This window comes from Oncorhynchus nerka, linkage group LG4 (assembly GCF_034236695.1).
Source record: "Oncorhynchus nerka isolate Pitt River linkage group LG4, Oner_Uvic_2.0, whole genome shotgun sequence".
In the NCBI taxonomy this organism is placed as follows: Eukaryota; Metazoa; Chordata; class Actinopteri; order Salmoniformes; family Salmonidae; genus Oncorhynchus; species Oncorhynchus nerka.
The window spans coordinates 44174936-44195249 of NC_088399.1; the positions used below are offsets into that span (position 1 = coordinate 44174936).

At 39.9% G+C, this 20314-nt stretch overlaps 1 protein-coding gene and 1 long non-coding RNA gene across 2 annotated transcripts in view; both read right to left on the minus strand.

Annotated features, from left to right (window-relative positions):
* Positions 1–20314, minus strand: part of LOC115117643 (5-hydroxytryptamine receptor 4-like) — a 66209-nt gene that overhangs the window by 25303 nt on the left and 20592 nt on the right. The window contains exons 2-6 of the mRNA XM_029646135.2: positions 18411–18522; positions 18001–18147; positions 16664–16864; positions 9519–9672; positions 7516–8096 (exon numbers count right to left, since the gene is read on the minus strand). Coding sequence (XP_029501995.2) covers positions 7516–8096; positions 9519–9672; positions 16664–16864; positions 18001–18147; positions 18411–18463 — 1136 coding nt within the window. The 5' untranslated portion in view covers positions 18464–18522. The remainder of the gene's footprint in view (positions 1–7515; positions 8097–9518; positions 9673–16663; positions 16865–18000; positions 18148–18410; positions 18523–20314) is intronic.
* On the minus strand, positions 10442–12922 carry LOC115125972 (uncharacterized). The gene is made up of 2 exons (XR_003863055.2): positions 11448–12922; positions 10442–10844 (listed from the first exon to the last, which is right to left on the minus strand). It is a non-coding gene; the product is annotated as an uncharacterized LOC115125972 (long non-coding RNA).

Below are 20314 nucleotides of genomic sequence, written 5' to 3' on the forward strand. Positions count from 1 at the left end.
CAACCAACTTGACAAATTTTGAATAATTTTTAAAAGAAAAATATAGCAAATATTGTACAATCCAGGTGTGAAAAGCACTTAGAGACTCACAGCTGAAAAACGTACAGCTGTTATCGCTGCCAAAGGGGATTCTAACATGTATTGACTCAGGGGTGTGAATACTTATGTAATTTTAATATTTCTGTATTTCATTTTCAATACATTTTAAAACATTTCTAAAACAACATATTCACTTTGTCATTAGGAGTTATTGTGTGTAGATGGGTGAGACAAAATATATGTAATCAATTTTGAATTTAGGCTGTGGAATAAGTCAAGGGGTATGAATACTTTCTGAAGGCACTGTATATTTATTGCCGTGGCGGCAGAGACTGTCCACAGTTTTTGCTCAAGCTCTGAGGTAGAATAACTTAGTGTTCATTAGATTAACAGATACTGCATCTGCAGTAACTTTCACCTACACCCTAAAATTGTAATCTAGGAATGTCAAATGCAGAAACGTGTCCCAATGGTGCAGAGCTGTTGACAGGGATGTAGAGTTGCTACAGGAAGTAGTGTTGGTGGCCATATTGAGAGCAGTCCCAGCTAGCACATTTGGTTTCTTGGAAGTAATGGTAGCGTACATTTTTGGTTTCCCATTGGTTCTGGGAACGAAGATATATGTTTCTGAGAATCTAGTGTAGCACATAGGGATGTGTGAAACTTGCTCCTCAGCCTTAAGTATCCCACTTGCTTTGCCTCATTAGCTAGCTTTTGAGGTGGTGCGATCGGCTACCCTTGAGGAGGGCGGTCACGTGTGTTTTTAAGGCAGAGGTCCCGAGTTCGCGCCAGGTATGGGCCGAATCGGGAGGAGGTAGTACTCCCTAAGCAAACAGGGTGACGTCCTTTACAGTGGTTCCTAGTGACTCTGATCTACAGTTGCACTCAGTTCAGTGCTGGAGTGTAGTGCTCATCTGCATCTTGTTTTGTTGCAGGCAACGTTTTTCGTAGCTTAGCTAGGACTGTGTCTGTACACTTTCCCTCCGCTGTGCGCTGTAAATGGGACAAACGAAAGAAGCGCGATTGAAGTTGATTTCACCGATGCCAGGACATTAGGCTATAATTTGATAAAATAGATGACTCAATTGTTGACTCGCTTATGTGTCCTGTTCGGCCCACGGGCCTTATGTTTAGCATGTACGCTCACCTATTAGCCACGCTATGACTACGTTATGACCGACTTGTGATCATTGCCCTGAAACAGTGCATCCCGCCCGAATGGGTGGAGGCAGCAAACAATGTACGGTGCGGGGCGCCAGCTGTGATTTACAGCTATACATTTTTGGGGAAAAAGTGAATAAATGTATTGGTGAATTATAATTAATCATGTATTGAACTGCATCCATCTAGTCTCCCAAAAATGCCTTACTGTACATCATGGATTTTTTTAGTAAAGTAGAACCTATTTCAAACCTCTTATAAAGTTGGTTTTGTAGCATAAAGTAGGAATTTGATATTTTTCACTGATATTATGATTGTCTGTTTGTTTCATATCTGCAAAGTAGTTAATGCTGTCAATTCCACTTTAACATTCTCTGAACGTTCTGAGAACATCATTTAAAATAGAACCATAAGGAAACCTGTAGGAAACGTTATGCTGAAGTACTAATATTCCCACAGAAGAACGTTGTTTCTTAACGTTCGTTGAACTTTGAGAACATTCCCAATGCCAAACCAATTGGAGAACATTCCTAGAACAATACCAAAAAATGTAATTAAATGTAACCATGTTTGAACTTTTAGGAACATTCTGTTAAAGTAATAACGTTGTTTTGTCATGTTCCTTAAATGTATTGAGGATGTTCCAAAGCCAAGCAACTATCCTACACCATTCCAATAACATTTTGGGAAGGTTGCAGGCAACATAACCATAGGACAACCATACTCTCATGAAGCTCTAAGAAACATATGGTTCTCAGAACGGTATATGCTAGCTGGGGTAGGAGGCACTTATGTCTCTGTGGTGAACCAACACACTGAGAGTGAATGTATTTACTTTACAAATGAGCAACAGCAAACAAAGAAAGTAGGGGTGCTTGACAACAATGACAAAAATCCATCAAAGGGGCTTACCAAGAAACATTTCCAAAAGGACTAATTGCAGGCAGAAAGGAGCACTCAACAAAAAAGGCAGAGATCAATGTTTTATTTGCTCACTTTAATCCATTGTTCAGGTTAAGTACAGGTGATTGACTCATCCTGAACAATGGACTAAAGTGCTGAAACTCCTTTCTGCCTGAATTAGTCATTTTCTTGTAAGCCCCTTTGATTACTTTACAAATGTATTTCTCTCATACCACAGGAGGTTGGTTGCATCTTAATTGGGGAGGACGGGCTCGTGGTAATGGCTGGAGTGGAATCGGTGGAACGGTATCAAATACATCAAACACATGGCTTGGTGCCATTCCATTCGCTTTGTTCTCGCCATTATTATGAGCCATCCTCCCCTCAGCAGCCTCCACTGCTCTCAACCCTTGTGGGCAATACAGATTCAATGGCACCTATAGAGTACACATTTTTATCCTAACCTTGTGGAATTCCCAGTCAAGCTAGGTTCCATTTGGTTGTATTGACTCGTCACCTTGCCACCAAGAGAGCTTATACACAGGAAAGCGTATGTTCTGGTGCAAAATGGATTCTGTAGCTACATCACTTAGATATAGACATTTTAGATAAAACATAATCCATCCATGCTTTTATCTTTTTATCAACCTTTATTTATTTAAGTAGGCAAGTCAGTTAAGAACAAATTCTTATTTTCAATGACGGCCTAGGAACCCTAGTGGGTAAACTGCCTTGTTCAGGGACAGAACGACAGATTTGTACCTTGTCAGCTCAGGGATATGAACTTGCAACCCCAACACTCTAACCACTAGGCTACCCTGCCGCATCTTGGATGCAACAGTGATGACAAGAGAAGGCTACTTCTGGCAAGATGGTGGAATGCTTTCAAGATGCTAGAACATTGTGTTAGCGGTTAGCTTGAGGCAGTCTTGAAGATGGTGATATTGCTTTATTATGCGATGATGTGAAGTGTAGTTATTTCAGGATGTAAAAGCCCAGGTAGCTACAGTATAGGGCTTGTAAATTGTTGAACAACATAGTGAACGTTTTAACAGTGTTTCCACTATATATTCATTTTGAATCCTTCCCTATTTGCTATGTGAATAAAACCAGAGTGCTCAGCGAAGTCCATCAAATGGTATGGTAGTCTGTGTGTGAACCAAGGCTAAACATGCTTTTCAGCCACAAGAACTTCATTCTCTGTGTATATTATGACCTTGCTACACAAGGCTTGGTTTTTGACGTGTAATGTCCTTATGCCTTTTTCCTGCAGATGACTAAACACACACTCTCTATCGACACTTTGTTCTGCTGCTGAAAGCAGCTTCAGAATAAACAAATACAAACTAGAGCAGCTAAAGCTACTAAGCAAAAGGAAATCCATAACAAATACTGAAAACAATGGATGCACAATTCAACACAGAATGGATTTTGACCATCCTATGTAGGCATTATAACATAACTAATAAAGTGTTATTCAACACCCTGAAACCTCATGGAAAGACGACCAGTGCTCTATACTATGAATCAGGTTTGAGGAGTTAGCGAGGTCTACGGAATACAAATGAGGAACTTCTTCATTTCTCCTCCCCAGGCCTCCGCCTCCCCTAGCACAATCAAATCAAATTATATTGCTCCATGCGCATTCCCAACAATGCAGAGTTAAAAAGTAAGACAAACATTTGCTAAATAAAAAAGGAAATAGTAGCACAATCAAAACAATAATGAGGCAATATACAAGGAGTACCAGTAACGAGTCAATGTGCAGGGGTATAAGGTAGTTGAGATAATTATGGTAATACAGTATGTACATGTGATTATAGGGGTAAAAGTAACTAGGCAATCACTGAACAAAATATAAACACAACATGTAAAGTGTTGGTCCCATGTTTCATAAGCTGAAATAAAAGATCCCTGAAATTTTCCATATGCACAAAAAGCTTATTTCTCTCATTTTTTTGCATAAATTTGTTAACATCCCTGTTAGTTAGAATTTCTCCTTTGTCAAGATAATCCATCCACCTGACAGGTGTGGAAATTCAAGAAGCTGATTAAACAGCCGTATCATTGCACAGGTGCACCTTGTGCTGGGGACAATAAAAGGTCACTGTTTTTGTCACACAGCACAATGCCATAGGTGTCTCTAGTTTTGAAGTCATGTGATATTGGCATGCTGACTACGGAGTGTCCACCAGAGCTGTTGCCAGATAATTTAATGTTAATTTCTCTAGCATAAGCTGCCTCCAGCGTCGTTTTAGAGAATTTGGCCGTACGTCCAACCGGCCTCACGTGCATGACACCGTGTGGGTGAGCGGTTTGCTAATGTCAACATTGTGAACAGAGTGCCACATGGTGGCGGTGGGGTAATGGTATGGGCAGGCATAAGCTACGGACAGCGAAAAAAATAGCATTTTAACAGGCTCAGGTCAGGCAGAGGTCGGTAATCCAGAGGTGGAGCAAAGGTATAGGACGGCAGGCAGGCAGGCTCAGGGTCAGAGAAAGGCAGTGGTCAGGCAGGTGGGTACAGGGTCCGGACAGGCAAAGGTCAAAAACCAGAAGGACGAGAAAAAGAGACTAGGGAAAAACAGGAGCTGAAACAAAACGCTGGTAGGCTTGAACAAACAAGACGAACTGGCAACAGACAGAAAACACAGGTATATATACGCAGGGGATAATGGGGAAGATGGGTGACACCTGGAGGGGGGTGGACACAAGCACAAGGACAGGTGAAACAGATCAGGTCGTGACGATAGACAGCAATTTGAATGCACAGAGATGCCTTTGAGGCCCATTGTCGTGCCATTTACCCACCTCATGTTTTAGCATGTTGCTAATATCTCTCTGTCCTAACATTTTTCCTTACTAGGAACTAGAACGAGAGAATCTTTTCATAATGTCCTCCCAAAAAATGACCTGCCCTATCCAGTCTACTTCCACCCTTTTCTGACAGCTGGAGCAAAATTCCTTTCACCCTCTTCCATGACTGTTAGCTGCTAGCTAATAATAATATATACATGTATATTATATATATATATTTTCAAAATGTATTTACCTCCATGAATAAGTTCTCCAACTGCCTCTGTTTTTTGGAATCCTTATAAAAATCTAAAAAAAAACCCTACCTCTCGCAAATATTCTGTCATCATCCCCTTCATTTGAGGAAGATGACTGCTTAAATATTTTATGAATCTAATATTTTTTTGTTTGTAAAAAATAGTAACGTTAAAATAACTACCATATTACACGTGTAATAATGACAGCATTTGCTTCCCATATGTTATGTTTTGTATGGTATGTATTCATTTGTGGATGTCCATCACCCATTTCGTATGATATGTTACGAATTACAATTCATGTTATATGTTACAAATTTGCTAAACTTACAATTTGTTATGAATTTGCAAAACATACAATATGTTACAAATTTGCAAAACGTATGATAAGTTACGAATTCTAGCTAGGTAGCTAGGTGGCTAACGTTGCCTAGGCTAGGGGTTAGGGTTAGGGTTTAGGAGTTAGGTTAAAAGGTTAGGGGAAGTAAGGCTGTCCTCAACTAAATAAAATCTTGGTAGACTGAAAATAGTCTGTTTTTTCGACCAATCAATTGGTTGACATTTTCACTATGTGACTGACTACTGACCACTTTAATGCTAGAAGAAAAAGTATCTTACGCAAAATCCGTAATGATTTTCCAACAGCTTCTATTCTAGTTGCAGTAATTTGATTCTGAGCGGAAAAAAGAGACATCTGCTTTGTGTCTCAGACATTTTTTAATAGAGAGACATTAGGCTGTCTCTAATACCGTTTGTTTTTCTGCCTACTATATTACACAAAAATGAATCCAAGGAGTAACCACTACAACTGTGAATATGGCCGCAGAGTTACCAGTTAAGAATGAAATGTTATTTTCCAAAACGTAATAAAATAGAAACACATGGACGGTAGACTTGTAACATTTTGTATGGAAACAAAGTCAATCATTATGTGAAAAACTCACAAACAAAACACTGAACAATAAAAAAAGGCTAAGTCACCCTGGAGAGAAGTATGTAAAACCAGCTACTTCTCTCTCTCTCTCTCTCTTTCTCTAAACAGCCTTTGAGAAAGATAAATGATGACACAAAAAGATCACAACATCCAGCACCTTATCCGATTTCAAAAGGAAAACATAATCATAAAAACATGAATAAACAAACACTATCCCATTTCAAAATGTCAATGTGGTTTAAAAAGCACATACATACTACTTCTGGGCCAATTGACAATCCAGGATATAGTCACATGCATTTTGTTTTCCCCCCTCTGTGTATCTAGTAGTGTTGATGAGGTCATATAGGCGCGGGCTGAGTGGCCTAAGTGCCTTCCTCACACATGGGCCTCTGAGTCTGGTAGAAGAGTACAGCACTGCTCAACGTGCCCAACCAAATTGGGTATGGAAAAAAACAGGGTATAAGAGCAAATCTAAATCTCCCTAATGATGCCCCATCCTTTACTTGTCTTCACTTGACGATAACCTATTCTGGCTTCCTGGTTGTCTAATTAAACATGAGAATTTTTTTAATAACACACAGACATTCAACAGTTAAACAAACTCAAGCTTCTGAGTTTGAGTTAAACTCTCACTATGTTGTTCAACAATTTAAATATTCATTCTTTGATGACCCTGATTGGAGAATAACCTGGTTTTCTCTTCAGACCTCAACATGTCACACCCTGATCTGTTTCACCTGTCTTTGTGTTTGTCCCATGAATTTTTTAATGTTTTTATTTAACATTTATTTAATGAGGCAAGTCAGTTAAGAACACATCCTTATTTTCGGCCTAACCCTAACCGGAAGACGCTGGGCCAATTGTGCGCCGCCATATGGGAATCCCAATAACGGCTGATTGTGATACAGCCTGGAATCGAACCAGGGTCTGTAGTGACGCCTCTAGCACTAAGATGCAGTGCCTTAGATGTCAAATCCTACCTGTTGTCTGTGTTTCCTGTGCTATAGTTTTTGTTTTTCTTAGTCTTCCCAGTTCTGACCTCTGCCTGTCCTGACCCTTATCCTGCCCGTCGTGCTGTACCTGCATGACTCTGATTTGGATTACGACCCTTTGCCTGCCATCATAAGGCATTGCAGTAACAAAAACGAGAGCACAGGAAACACAGGAAAACGCTGGTAGGACTCGACGGGACAAGCACAAAGACAGGTGAAACAGATCAGGATGTGACACAAACGTCTTGGGCAATATCTCATCTCAGATTAATCAAAAAGTATTAGAAGTAAGATAGGGCACCAGAGACTCAGCTTAACCCACCTACCTGAGAGAACATTATGTGTCTGTACCTGAGAGAGAATGATCTTAATTCAAGGCTAAATGATAAAAGGTAGGACACGTGTGGGTGGTCCAGTATCAGTTCCTTACCTGAGTGCGACGGAGGTCCCATTGACAGATCCAGAGTAGCGTCTGGTGGGGCCGTAGCTCCCCTGGCGTACGTATCTCTCACCACCACAACACAGTACCATGAGGAAGGCCCGTCTGAAGGCCCTGTTCAGGAAGGCGTAGAGAAAGGGGTTAAGGCCAGAGTTAATATAGCCAAGCCACAGCCAGGCGGTCCACATCTGCCAGGGCACACTGTAGTGGATGAAGGGGTCCACCACGTTGGTAATGAAGAATGGGGCCCAGCAGAGACAGAAGCAGCCCATGATGACAGCCAGGGTCTTGGCAGCTTTGGTCTCTATGCGCATGCGACTGGAGCCCTGCTGCTCGGAGCTGAGGTAGTGATGGGGGGGCGCCGAGTAGTGGGCGGAGCCTGCCCGCTGCAGCGTGCCGATCTGCCGCGCGTGGCCCATGGCGGTGATGTAGATGCGCTGGTAGGCCAGCACCATGAGGCCCAGGGGAACGTAGAAGGCCACGGCGGAGCAGATGAGAGCATGCGGACGGTTCACCACAAATACACAGTTGGTCTTGTTGCTGCTGCTGCTGCTGAACTTCCTCTCCTCAATCTGGAGACAGACAGCATGCAGAGAGAGAACAAGCAATGAACAAGCAGATCCACATACAGGAAGAGGCATGTGCGTTCTGTTGTAATCCACATATGGAATAGTGACACGCTTGTATCCCCTTCAACCCGAGAGTGTAACGATTGCCTAATGTCCATTTACTGACTCTCTTAAAACAAACTATGAACGGGTAGACGTTGACATATAGTATTATTTGTGTTCATAAACTGGTAGCTGTGAATTGTGCTCAGCACTGACTCCAGTGTTTAGATTTCAGTGCGCTTGGAATTTTCTTGGGTGTTTATGTCTATGTAAATGGTAGTGGTAGCTTTAGCCTAGGATGGTTGAGTGCACTTGGATGGCACACTGAGAGAACAAAACATTAGGAATACCTGCTCTTTCCATGACATAGACTGACCAGGTGAATCCAAGTGAAAGCTATGATCCCTTATTGATGTCACCTGTTAAATCCACTTCAATCAGTGTAGATGAAGGGGAGGAGACGGGTTAAAGAAGGGTGTTTAAACCTTGAGACAACTGAGACATGGATTGTTTATGAGTGCCATTCAGAGGGTGAATGGGCAAGACAAAATATTTAAGTGCCTTTGAACAGGGTATGGTAGTAGGTGCCAGGCACACCGGTTTGAGTGACAAGAACTGCAACAATGCTGGGTATTTTCACACTCAACAGTTTCCGTGTGTATCAAGAATGGTTCACAACCCAAAGGACATCCAGACAACTTGACATAACTGTGTGAAGCATTGGCTTCAACATGGGCCAGCTTCACTGTGGGATGCTTTTGACATGCCCCGACAAATTGAGGCTGTTTTGAGGGGACAATGGTGTGCAACTCAATATTAGGAAGTAATGTTTTGTACAGTCAGTGTATATGGAGAATTTGAATTTTGTAAACAATAATCAGTGTCATCATTTGACAGAGATAAGTTTTTTCAGATGTCAAAGGTGAAACAATGAGTCATTGTACTATTTTTAGAACTAAAAGAGGGCTTGTGTGTTTGCTCTCCCCAAAGAGCTTGATGCATGAACAGTTCATGATCTCAGCAGCTCAAAATCGGCACTATGTCAAAACATTTTTTTAAACTATTCAAACATACTGTACGTCTCCAGTTTGATCTGTTGTGCTTGTTGCTGAAAAGGGCTGTGAATAGTGCAATTGTTTTATGACTACTACAACACCATTCTACGAGATTAAAAGAATGTAATTCTTGATGTTTTAACCATGTGTCCTTCACTTAACAATATCTGTCCACATTTTCAAGGATCAACAAAGCAATTCATGGTAGCTCAAAACATCTAGCATGTAAATTGATTTGGATCAAACGATTTAGACGACAGAGCAAGACTCTGTCTGTAGTAGAACCATCGGATAGACAGGCAAGGTCACAAGCTGCTTACAGACTTACAATGTCCTCTATGCCGATGGCATGCCAGCTTTGCATGATGGGAAGGAAGGAGATGAAGGAGGCGATGACCCAGCATCCCCCCAGCATTAGGGCCACTCTGACGGGAGTCATCTTAGTCCTGTACACCAGCGGCTGGCAGCAGATCGCATAGTACCTACAGTATCAAAATAATATAACAACATTATAACATCAACATCATAGATTCAACAGAGGAAAAAACCTGTAATCTATTGATAGTGGTTTTCTGAATAACATTTATATCTACAGGCCACAAATATCTACCTGCTATGTACACACCAAAATATTGCTAATGATGACTCATTCCTTATTAAGATCGTCTCATTACTTGCAATACCAAATAATAAACTAAACGGACACCCTCTATTAAATGCTTTAGTCCTATATAGGTGGATAAGAAAGACAAGCAGTGACTCATCACTTCAAAGACTACTTTAAAAAAGAAATATCCTTCTAATGATCGATTGCAGTTTTATAATAAAATGTTACACAAAAAAAATGTGGGTCATTTCTGTAACCCTGCAATATAGTACCTACCGTGCTCCTACATCTACATTGCTTGCTGTTTGGGGTTTTAGGCTGGGTTTCTGTACAGCACTGTGTGACATCTGCTGATGTAAAAAGGGCTTTATAAATACATTTGATTGATGGATACCTGGCACTGGGTTATTTTGACCCAGCAGTGGGTTGGTTTTTACTCTTGCTGGGTTATTGTTATTCATGTATTTTTAACCCAGCCGAGGGTTATTTATTACTTTATGGCTGGGTTATCATTATTTGTATGTTTATTTACCCAGCAGTGTTCATTTCTTAGTTTCTTGCTGGGTACTCTTTTTCTACCTTGTCTCTATTACAGAATCTGCTAATCTTCTTAAAGTACAAATACTGTTAACAATCAAAGTTACAACGTTACTACACAAATGTTTATTTTTCAGCTCTTAATTTCAACTACAAAATGAAGTCATGCAAAAGATTTAAAAAACAAATAAGGAACACACAATCAACCAACATTTTAGAAGCACAATCCATCATTTGAATATCTCAGCAGCCCTACCAATTAAAGCTGAGGAATGGGGCTGAAGAAAAGTCACCACCCCACAGCTCCTACCAGGTATACATTTTCAACATGATTTTATGTCAAACAACAACAACAAGGAAACATAATGTCTTCTGCTCCAGAGCCTGCCCATTCATGATGGTGAATGCCAGGGAGTAGAGGTGATTTGTCCCCGAGAGTCACAATGAAGGGTTCGGGTCTCTTGTTCTTTTGGTCGCCTTGCAGAGTTATTCAGCCATATTTGTAACAACCTGGGGATTAGAAAATATTATAAATGTTGAAAAATGATCACGACACTTTTGCACAAGCCCGTGCACGCATGCACACACACACACACACACACACACAAATTGTGGCCTTTCCTATTTCTCAGAATATGCTCTACTCCTATACAGTCTATTATTATTATTTTTTATTTCACCTTTATTTAACCAGGTAGGCTAGTTGAGAACAAGTTCTCATTTCTCATTGGTTCTCATTTGCAACTGCGACCTGGCCAAGATAAAGCGTAGCAATTCGACACATACAACAACACAGAGTTACACATTGAATAAACAAAACATACAGTCAATAATACAGTAGAACAAAAGAAAACAAAAAGTCTATATACAGTGAGTGTAAATGAGGTAAGTTAAGGAAATAAATAGGCCATGGTGGCGAAGCAATTACAAAATAGCAAATAAACACTGGAATGGTAGATCGGCAAAAGATGAATGTGCAGGTAGAGATACTGGGGTGCAAAACAATTGCTGTGTGCAGGACGTTAATCTGCATTGAGTTGAGTCCAGCTCCTTTGTGCATGGTTTACAGTGTTACATATTAAATATAATTTAATATTCCACATGTATACTTACAGTATGACTTTCGGGAATCATCAATGCTTGGGCAGGTAGTCTTCTTTCCAACTTGTCACACACGTCTTTAGTATCTGTATCTGGGGAATACAGACGTAACAAGATTTTAGGGGGCAGTCAAAATGGACAAACGTGGATAAACATTTGAGATACTACTTTAATTTCCATATGTAGCTGCCTGCACTCTGTACACTGGTGGTGGGATAAGTACTCTCAGGGCCATGCCGCCTTTAGTATCTGGGGGACAAAGACATGACAACATTTAAGTGGAGAGTCTAATTGGATAGTTTAAACTTGGCTGAACAATTGAGACACTCCTTTCAATCCAATATGTAGCTAGCTAGCTATATCCACTTATCGTTAAAGTAACTGTGCCTGCATCCAGACAGACTAGCTAGCTAGCTAGCTAACTCGTGGAAATAATTAGGCTAAAAACCATACAGTAACTGAACCACCATAAAAGCATGAATTATAAGCTTGACAACTACTGTAGCTACCAACCATGTTCATTTTACTGCAATGGGCACACACAGAATTCTTGGTACAAATCTACTTTGAACAAAAGTATACACCTTACACACATGGGTATGGGCTTAAAAAAGAAGAGACCTGCAACATGTCAGATATAGAATTGAAATGTATTTAATTTTAAGTTTGCATCCCAATACTATACTTGATCTACATCATATAAGACTGAAGTTTAACAGAACCATTTGACATAGAAACACCAGATTTTTGGCAGTTAAGAAAACCCAATGTTTATTAATTATGAAATTATGAAAAATATGAATAATATTGCACCCATGAGGCCACTAGAGGGTGATTTGGTCATTTGACTACAGGACAGGGCTACATTAACTCAGAGAGAGGGAATACTCCTAGCTAAGTACAACGTCTAACGTTTGGCTAGATAGATAGCTAGTTAAGATAAATTAGCTAGATACCTGAGAGGAAACAATGCCGCACACAGTAGGCCTACAGAAGAAAGGTTTTATTCAGGCACTGATATAGCTATCTTCAACAAAAACCTTATATTTCTGCTTTCACACACAGCACATGAAAATAGCTTGCATCATATGATGCAAAACGCAGCATCATATGATGCAAAATGGCATTATACAGGGGATGATTTCTGTATTTTGAAAGTTACATATCTTGAAAACTTGAGTGCTGACAAGCAAAACATTTTGGGACTATGTCAACAATCGACTAATGAAACAAATACCAAAAGATCATTTTGGGGTGGAATTTTCCATTAAGACCATCAAAACATTAAATACATTACACAAAATCAACTACTTCTATCAAAACATACAAATATGTTACACAAAAGCCCATTAAATACAGGGCCTTCAGAAGGTATTCACACCCCTTGACGTTTTTCACATTTTGTGGTGCTACAAAGTGGGATTAAAATGGATTTAATTGTCATTTTTTGTCAACGATCTACACACAATACTCTGTAAAAGTGAAAGAAATATTCTAAAATATTTTTTGAAATTCATGAAAAATAAAACACTAATATATCTTGATTATATAAGTATTCGTCCCCCTGAATAAAAACATGTTAAGCCGAAACCACACAGACAGACGTCGTCAATGGCGTCAAAATGTGCGTGCGAGAGTAGAGAGAGTCAATTCACATTACACTGCCTAGTGTATGCCAACTTAATGGTCATGAGAATCCATAATAAACTGTTGTAATATGTTATGTTCGCTTTGTGAACTATTGTTGTGTGTTCCTTTTTTTACGCCGTAAACAAACTAAATGCTTTTCGTTTGATTTGGGCTTTAGAATCACCGTTGGCAGCGATTACAGCTGTGAGTCTTTCTGGATAAGTCTCTAAGAGCTTTCCACACCTGGATTGTGCAACATTTGTCCATTACTCTTTTCAAAATTCTTCAAGCTCTGTCAAATTGGTTGTTGATCATTGCTAGACAACCATTTTCAGGTCTTGCCATAGATTTTCAAGCATATTTAAGTGAAAACGGTAACTAGGCCACTCAGGAACATTCACTTTCTTATTGGTAAAAAACTCCAGTGTAGATTTATCCTTGTATTTTAGGTTATTGTCCTGCTGAAAGGTGAATGTATCTCTCAGTGTCTGGTGGAAAGCAGACTGAACTAGGTTTTCCTCTAGGATTTGCCTGTGCTTAGCTCCATTCTGTTTCATTTTCTTCCTGAAAAACTCCCCAGTCCTTAATGATTACAAGCATAACATGATGCAGCCACCACTATTCTTGAAAATATAGAGAGTGGTACTCAGAGATGGTTGTATTAGATTTGCCCCAAAGATAACACTTTGTATTCAGGACAAGAAGTGGATTACTTTGCCATATTTGTTGTAGTATTACTTTAGTGCCTTGTTTAAAACAGGATGCATGTTGTGGAATATTTTTTATTGTGTTCAGGCTTCCTTATTTTCACTCTGTCAATTAGGATGGTATTGTGGAGTACCTACAATGTTGTTGATCCATCCTCTTTGTTCTCCTATCACAGCCATTAAACTCTGTAACTGTTTTAAAGTCAGTTTCCTTCCTCTCCGGCACCTGAGTTAGTAAGGAAGCCTGTATCTTTTTAGTGACTGGGTTTTATTGACACACCATCCAAAGTGTAATTAATATATGTAACGTCACCATGCTCAAGGGGATATTCAATGTGTGCTTTTTTATTTTTACCCATCTATTAATTGGTGCCCTTCTTTGCGAGGCATTGGAAAACATCCCTGGTCTTTGTGGTTGAATCTGTGTTTGAAATTCACTGCTCGACTGAGGGACAGAGATGAGGTTCAAAAATCATGTTAAACTCTATTATACTCCTGAACTTATTTAGGCTTGCCAAAGGGGTTGAATACTTATCGACTCAGGACATTTCAGCTTTTAATTTGTTTTACATTAAAAAAAAACATAATTCCACCTTGACATTATGGGGTATTGTATGTAGGCCAGTGAATTTTGTATTGATCCATTTTAAATACAGGCTTTAACACAACAAAACGTGAGAAAAGCCAAGGGGTGTGAATACTTTCTGAAGGCACTGCACTAACTACAACTATCAATATACCCTAACCTGGTTAACTGTCTTTTATATGGCTGTGCCATTTGTTGATACTATAATTATAGTATGCACCATAAAAGGCAAGTAAATTATATTATCACAGCATGGGCTGTATTATTTTTTCCTCAAATGTAATTCAAGAGCATGAATATCCAGAAACAAAAGGCTTTATTTACCTTTTTCCATTTTAACTGAGAGCTGAACTATCTTCTTCTATGGGTCCCTCTACAGTACCTCTCCTTTGTCCTTTTCCTTGGCCTCTTACTTGGTCCATTCTTGCAAACAGCAACTCAGATTTGACCTCTTTTATGCATAAGGACTGATTGCTGATTGAAACATTGTGCATATAAGTTTTGCACACGTGCAGAAGAGGTTCGCATTCATGGGAATAATTTGTATCAGCTGTCACCAAATGTAAAATTTTGTTTTTCGTTTTTCATGATTTACTCAACTTGCACCTTTTGTAGAGAGTTGTGTTTACTGTTTTTCAATAATGTGCTTAGCATTTGCATTGTGTGCGAAAGCAATAAGAAATTACTTGGAGATCAAGTGGACTCCAGTTTCATTAAAAGTGTCTTAGCAATCGAGAAAAACTGTAACCTGAATGGATGATCAGTAACGTTAGCTTTTTACTCACAGCTTTCAGTCAGCCACAACGCCTTGCCCATTGGTCCGTCAAAAAGTAATTCCACTCAGTGCCTGGCTGCACTGGTAGACTTGCTACAGCTGCAACAGTCCTCATTCACGAGCTTGCCGGATAAGTTTATTCTTCTGGATTTGCCCGGGAAAATTAACCCACTCACTGGGTCATCATATGTCAAGAGTACCAGTACCGAGGTGATGTGCAGGGGTACGAGATAATTAAGGTAACTATGTACAGTAGTAGGGGTAAAGTGACTCGGCGATTTTTTAAAACTTTCACAACAGGAGTGTGAAAGTGTCTGTGTGACTGTGTGTAGTCAGTTGACTAGCTAATTAGCAGTCTTGTTCAGCAGTCTTATGGCCTGAATTCTTCGGGGCACATTCAGTGATCGCGTGCCCGCTGGAGCCGCTTCTTCTTGTTTTTAACTGATAAGCGTGGATCCCGTTGGGGTCGTGGTTGTCTGCTGCAATAGCCCATCCGTGAGAAGGACTGACGAGTTCTGCGTTCCTAGATGCAGAGGTACTGAGACGGACGCGTCTGGCACCGACGATCATGCAACGCTCAAAGTCACCTAGGTCACTCGTTTTGCCCATTCTAACGTTCAATTGAACAGCAACTGATTGCTTCAATGCCTGTCTGACTGCTTTATATAACAAGCCATGGCCACGTGACTTACTGTCTGCATGAGCAAAGCATTTTTTTAACGGGGTGGTGTACCTAATACACTGAGTGTATGTCCAAACTCTGAATCAAATAGGTTTCCCCAAAATAACATGGTCGCTGTGGTAAAACGTTTATTTTGATTGTCGATCTTGTGCATTTATCAACATTTCATCAGGTAGACTGACTTCAGATGTGTCATGTAAACAAGATTATTAGGAAATGGTTCTTCTTCCACATAACATGTAAACGTTTAAATCAAACTATTATATTATTCTGACTAGTCACAATAATCATATTATTGTGTGCCAATCGTGTTCTTATTGGTCAGTCACCAGTAGACCTAGACCCTGTCACACTGACCTACAGGGGGCCCACAAACTCCCCCAAATTAAAAATAATAATAATTTGTTGAAGGCCCACTGGAGGTCGGGCCTTCAGGGCCCTGCATACCCATGCCCTGCATACCTGTTTGGTAATCCGGCCCTGGTCCTGTAGAGAAGCATACATTAGATTTGTTTGGAGCAAGGGGGTGAGCTAGCAGGTGACTTACTCCAGTGACTTTTGACTGTATGGGGCAGGTGCAGGACAGGACAAGATATCTGCTCATGTATCAGCCCAGCCATGACAGGCTGCCATATGCTTAAGGACAGAGAAGGACAGAGAGCTGCTAGAGAAGGGCCCTCCAAGACATGTGCTAATGCTAACACACAGCTGGGTGCTAACAACGGTGTACGGCTATTAGGCTGAATGGATGCATCAAGGTGACTGGGCTGGGGGGGCGTGGCAACAGTGCAATAGTTTTGCAATAATTACCAAAGTGAAGGGATGTTTTTCACTGTGTTCATTGCTCACCTGTCTAGTGCTATGCAGCACAGGTGTAGGATAGATGCAGTGGTCAGAAACACATCCAACGAGGTCCTGACCAGACAGAAGATCTCCCCATACCTCCACTGACCTGTAGTCAGCTCAATGGCTGCAAATGGCATGACAACCACAGCAACCAGGAGGTCTGCAAACGCCAACGACACTATAAAGTAGTTGGTCTTCTTTTTCCTTGAGGCAGAAGGGGAACAAAAGCATTTTCATTCATTTCCAGAAAGGCGCATGAGTTGAATGCAAAGATAATTATATTTTTTTTATCTAGCTTTTAAAATGATCGACTTATCTGCACTAGACAGAACAACCTTTTTTTGCTCATAACTCTTTAAAACCATACCGCATAAACATAGAACATGACAGAAACAATGCCTGTGTCTAATGTGAGAACAGCTGCTTTGTTGTCACCCAATAGCCAGAAGGTGGCATATTCATCAGTCTGTCAATCACACATCTCCTACTTCAATTAAATTCTGTCCAATATTTTTTTTGTACATGACATCATATGTAATTTTATAGAAAACAGTGCGCGTAACAAAAGGCCCATATGAGAATCCCCTAGAAGCAAATATACAGACTTGTTGACACACAGCAACAAGATAATGTTCTCTAGAGATGTTGGGACACAGGATGTAAACACAATTATACTATCCATCTCTATGCTAAAAAGCACACTCTAAAGCAGTGGTTCTCAACTCCAGCCCTTGAGTACTTCCAACAGCACACATTTTTTGTTGTGCTTTAAAGGGGTCACATTTTCTCCTTTGAGCACTTAGGCAATTTCTCAATTGGATTTGCTCCTGAGTCCTCTCTCCTCCGTACTCTCACCTCCTTTTGAAAAGGGTCAAAGGGAATCGAGGAGAGGCGGCGAGGAGTGCTTGTATGAAATGAGACTCTCCTTCTCCGCTCGCACATCATCAGGAAAACTACGTTTACAGGGATGGATCCCAAAATAAATGTGTGAAGTGATGAAAACAAATTCAGTTAGTTGTGCTAGACATTTTATAAATAAAACAATAAGTAGAACATTGTTTTAGAACGTGTGCATGGTTTTCTCCTTCGACAAAACAAAAGCTGATTCAAAGGTGGTGTGGCAGATTTAAAAACTCTTCCGTGAATGACACATGACTTTCCTCAATGAAAGGTGGCTATCGAGGAAGGGAGGACACTTTTTCGTTCGCAACTCGACCACTTATCGGATTCTGGGTCACGGAGGAGAGAGGAAAGAGGGTGGAGCATGGACATTTGCCCAAATTAGAAAAAGCCTTCGATTTGACAGGACGTGACCTACATGTAACAGGAAGTGGGCTTACCGAAGATGTCTGTCCTTGCAGAGCGCCACCATCACCAGCAGGTTTCCCAGAACAGTCATGATGATGATGATGGAGAGGAAGATGGTGAGAATGACCCTCTCCAGTGAGTTCAGTACATGCTCCATGTTTACCACGTCATCGACTGAACTACACAATCAAACAATTACTGTTATTAAGGTCATCATCATAACATCATTGGAATATGACTGATAATCATAAGACATGTATGAATGAAGACCTTTCATAACATTAAAAAATATATATTTTCAATAACAGAGAGCATTTGATGTGTGGGCTGTGTCGCCTCTAAATGGTATTTAGTTTATATGTTTCATATAGACCATCATATCCCAACAATGAATAATGTTCCCTCTCAGGAAATAAAAGTGATTTGAATTTAAATGAATTACTCGTGTTCCACTGTGTGTTCGTACTGTTCAGGTGGGTGGGATTCTGTGGCCATCGCTGTTCATCTGCATAGAGGGTGCTAAAGGAGAGTCCTCCACACCAGTCGCTGTGGCCCTGAGGACAAACACAACTAGGCAGTTCATCACAGCTCTAATACTAACACTGTGAATTGTTCACATCTACAGCTGTAATACTGTACGATGTTACAGCTGTAATACTGTACGATGTTACAGCTGTAATACAGTACGATGTTACAGCAGTAATACTGTACGATGTTACAGATGCAATACTGTACGATGTTACAGCTGTAATACAGTACGATGTTACAGCAGTAATACTGTACGATGTTACAGCTGTAATACTGTACGATGTTACAGCTGTAATACTGTACGATGTTACAGCTGTAATACTGTACGATGTTACAGCTGTAATACTGTACGATGTTACAGCTGTAATACTGTACGATGTTACAGCTGTAATACAGTATGATGTTACAGATGTAATACTGTACGATGTGACAGATGTAATACTGTTACGATGCTACAGCTTCAAGGCTGTACGATGTTACAGCTGTAATACAGTACGATGTTACAGCTGTAATACTGTACGATGTTACTGATGTAATACTGTATGATGTTACAGATGTAATACTGTACGATGTGACAGATGTAATACTGTATGATGTTACAGATGTAATACTGTACGATGTTACAGATGTAATACTGTACGATGTTACAGATGTAATACTGTACGATGTTACAGCTGTAATACAGTACGATGTTACAGCAGTAATACTGTACGATGTTACAGATGCAATTACAGCTGTAATACGATGATGTTACAGCTGTAATACAGTGTTACAGATGTTACAGCAGTAATAATACTGTACGATGTTACAGCTGTAATACTGTACGATGATGTTACAGATGTAATACTGTTACAGCTGTAATACTGTATGATGTTACAGATGTAATACTGTACAGATGTTACAGATGTAATACTGTACGATGTTACAGATGTAATACATGTTACAGATGTAATTTACAGATGTAATACTGTTACAGATGTTAGAGATGTAATATTGTATGATGTTACAGCTGTAATACTGTACGATGTTACAGCTGTAATACTGTATGATGTTACAACTGTAATACTGTATGATGTTACAGATGTAATACTGTATGATGTTACAGATGTAATACTGTATGATGTTACAACTGTAATACTGTATGATGTTACAGATGTAATACTGTATGATGTTACAGATGTAATACAGTACGATGTTACAGATGTAATACAGTACGATGTTACAGATGTAATACTGTACGATGTTACAGCTATAATACTGTACGATGTTACAGCTGTAATACAGTATGATGTTACAGCTGTAATAAAGTACGATGTTACAGATGTAATACTGTACGATGTTACAGATGTAATACTGTACGATGTTACAGATGTAATACAGTGCGATGTTACAGCTGTAATACTGTACGATGTTACAGCTGTATTACTGTATGATGTTACAGCTGTACTACAGTACGATGTTACAGCAGTAATACTGTACGATAGTACAGCTGTAATACTGTACGATGTTACAGCTGTAATACTGTATGATGTTACAGCTGTAATACTGTACGATGCTACAGCTGTAATACTGTATGATGTTACAGCTGTAATACTGTACAATGTTACAGATGTAATACTGTACGATGTTACAGATGTAATACAGTACGATGTTACAGCTGTAATACTGTATGATGTTACAGCAGTAATACTGTACGATGTTACAGCTGTAATACTGTACGATGTTACAGCTGTAATACAGTACGATGTTACAGATGTAATACTGTATGATGTTACAGCTGTAATACTGTACGATGTTACAGCTGTAATACTGTACGAT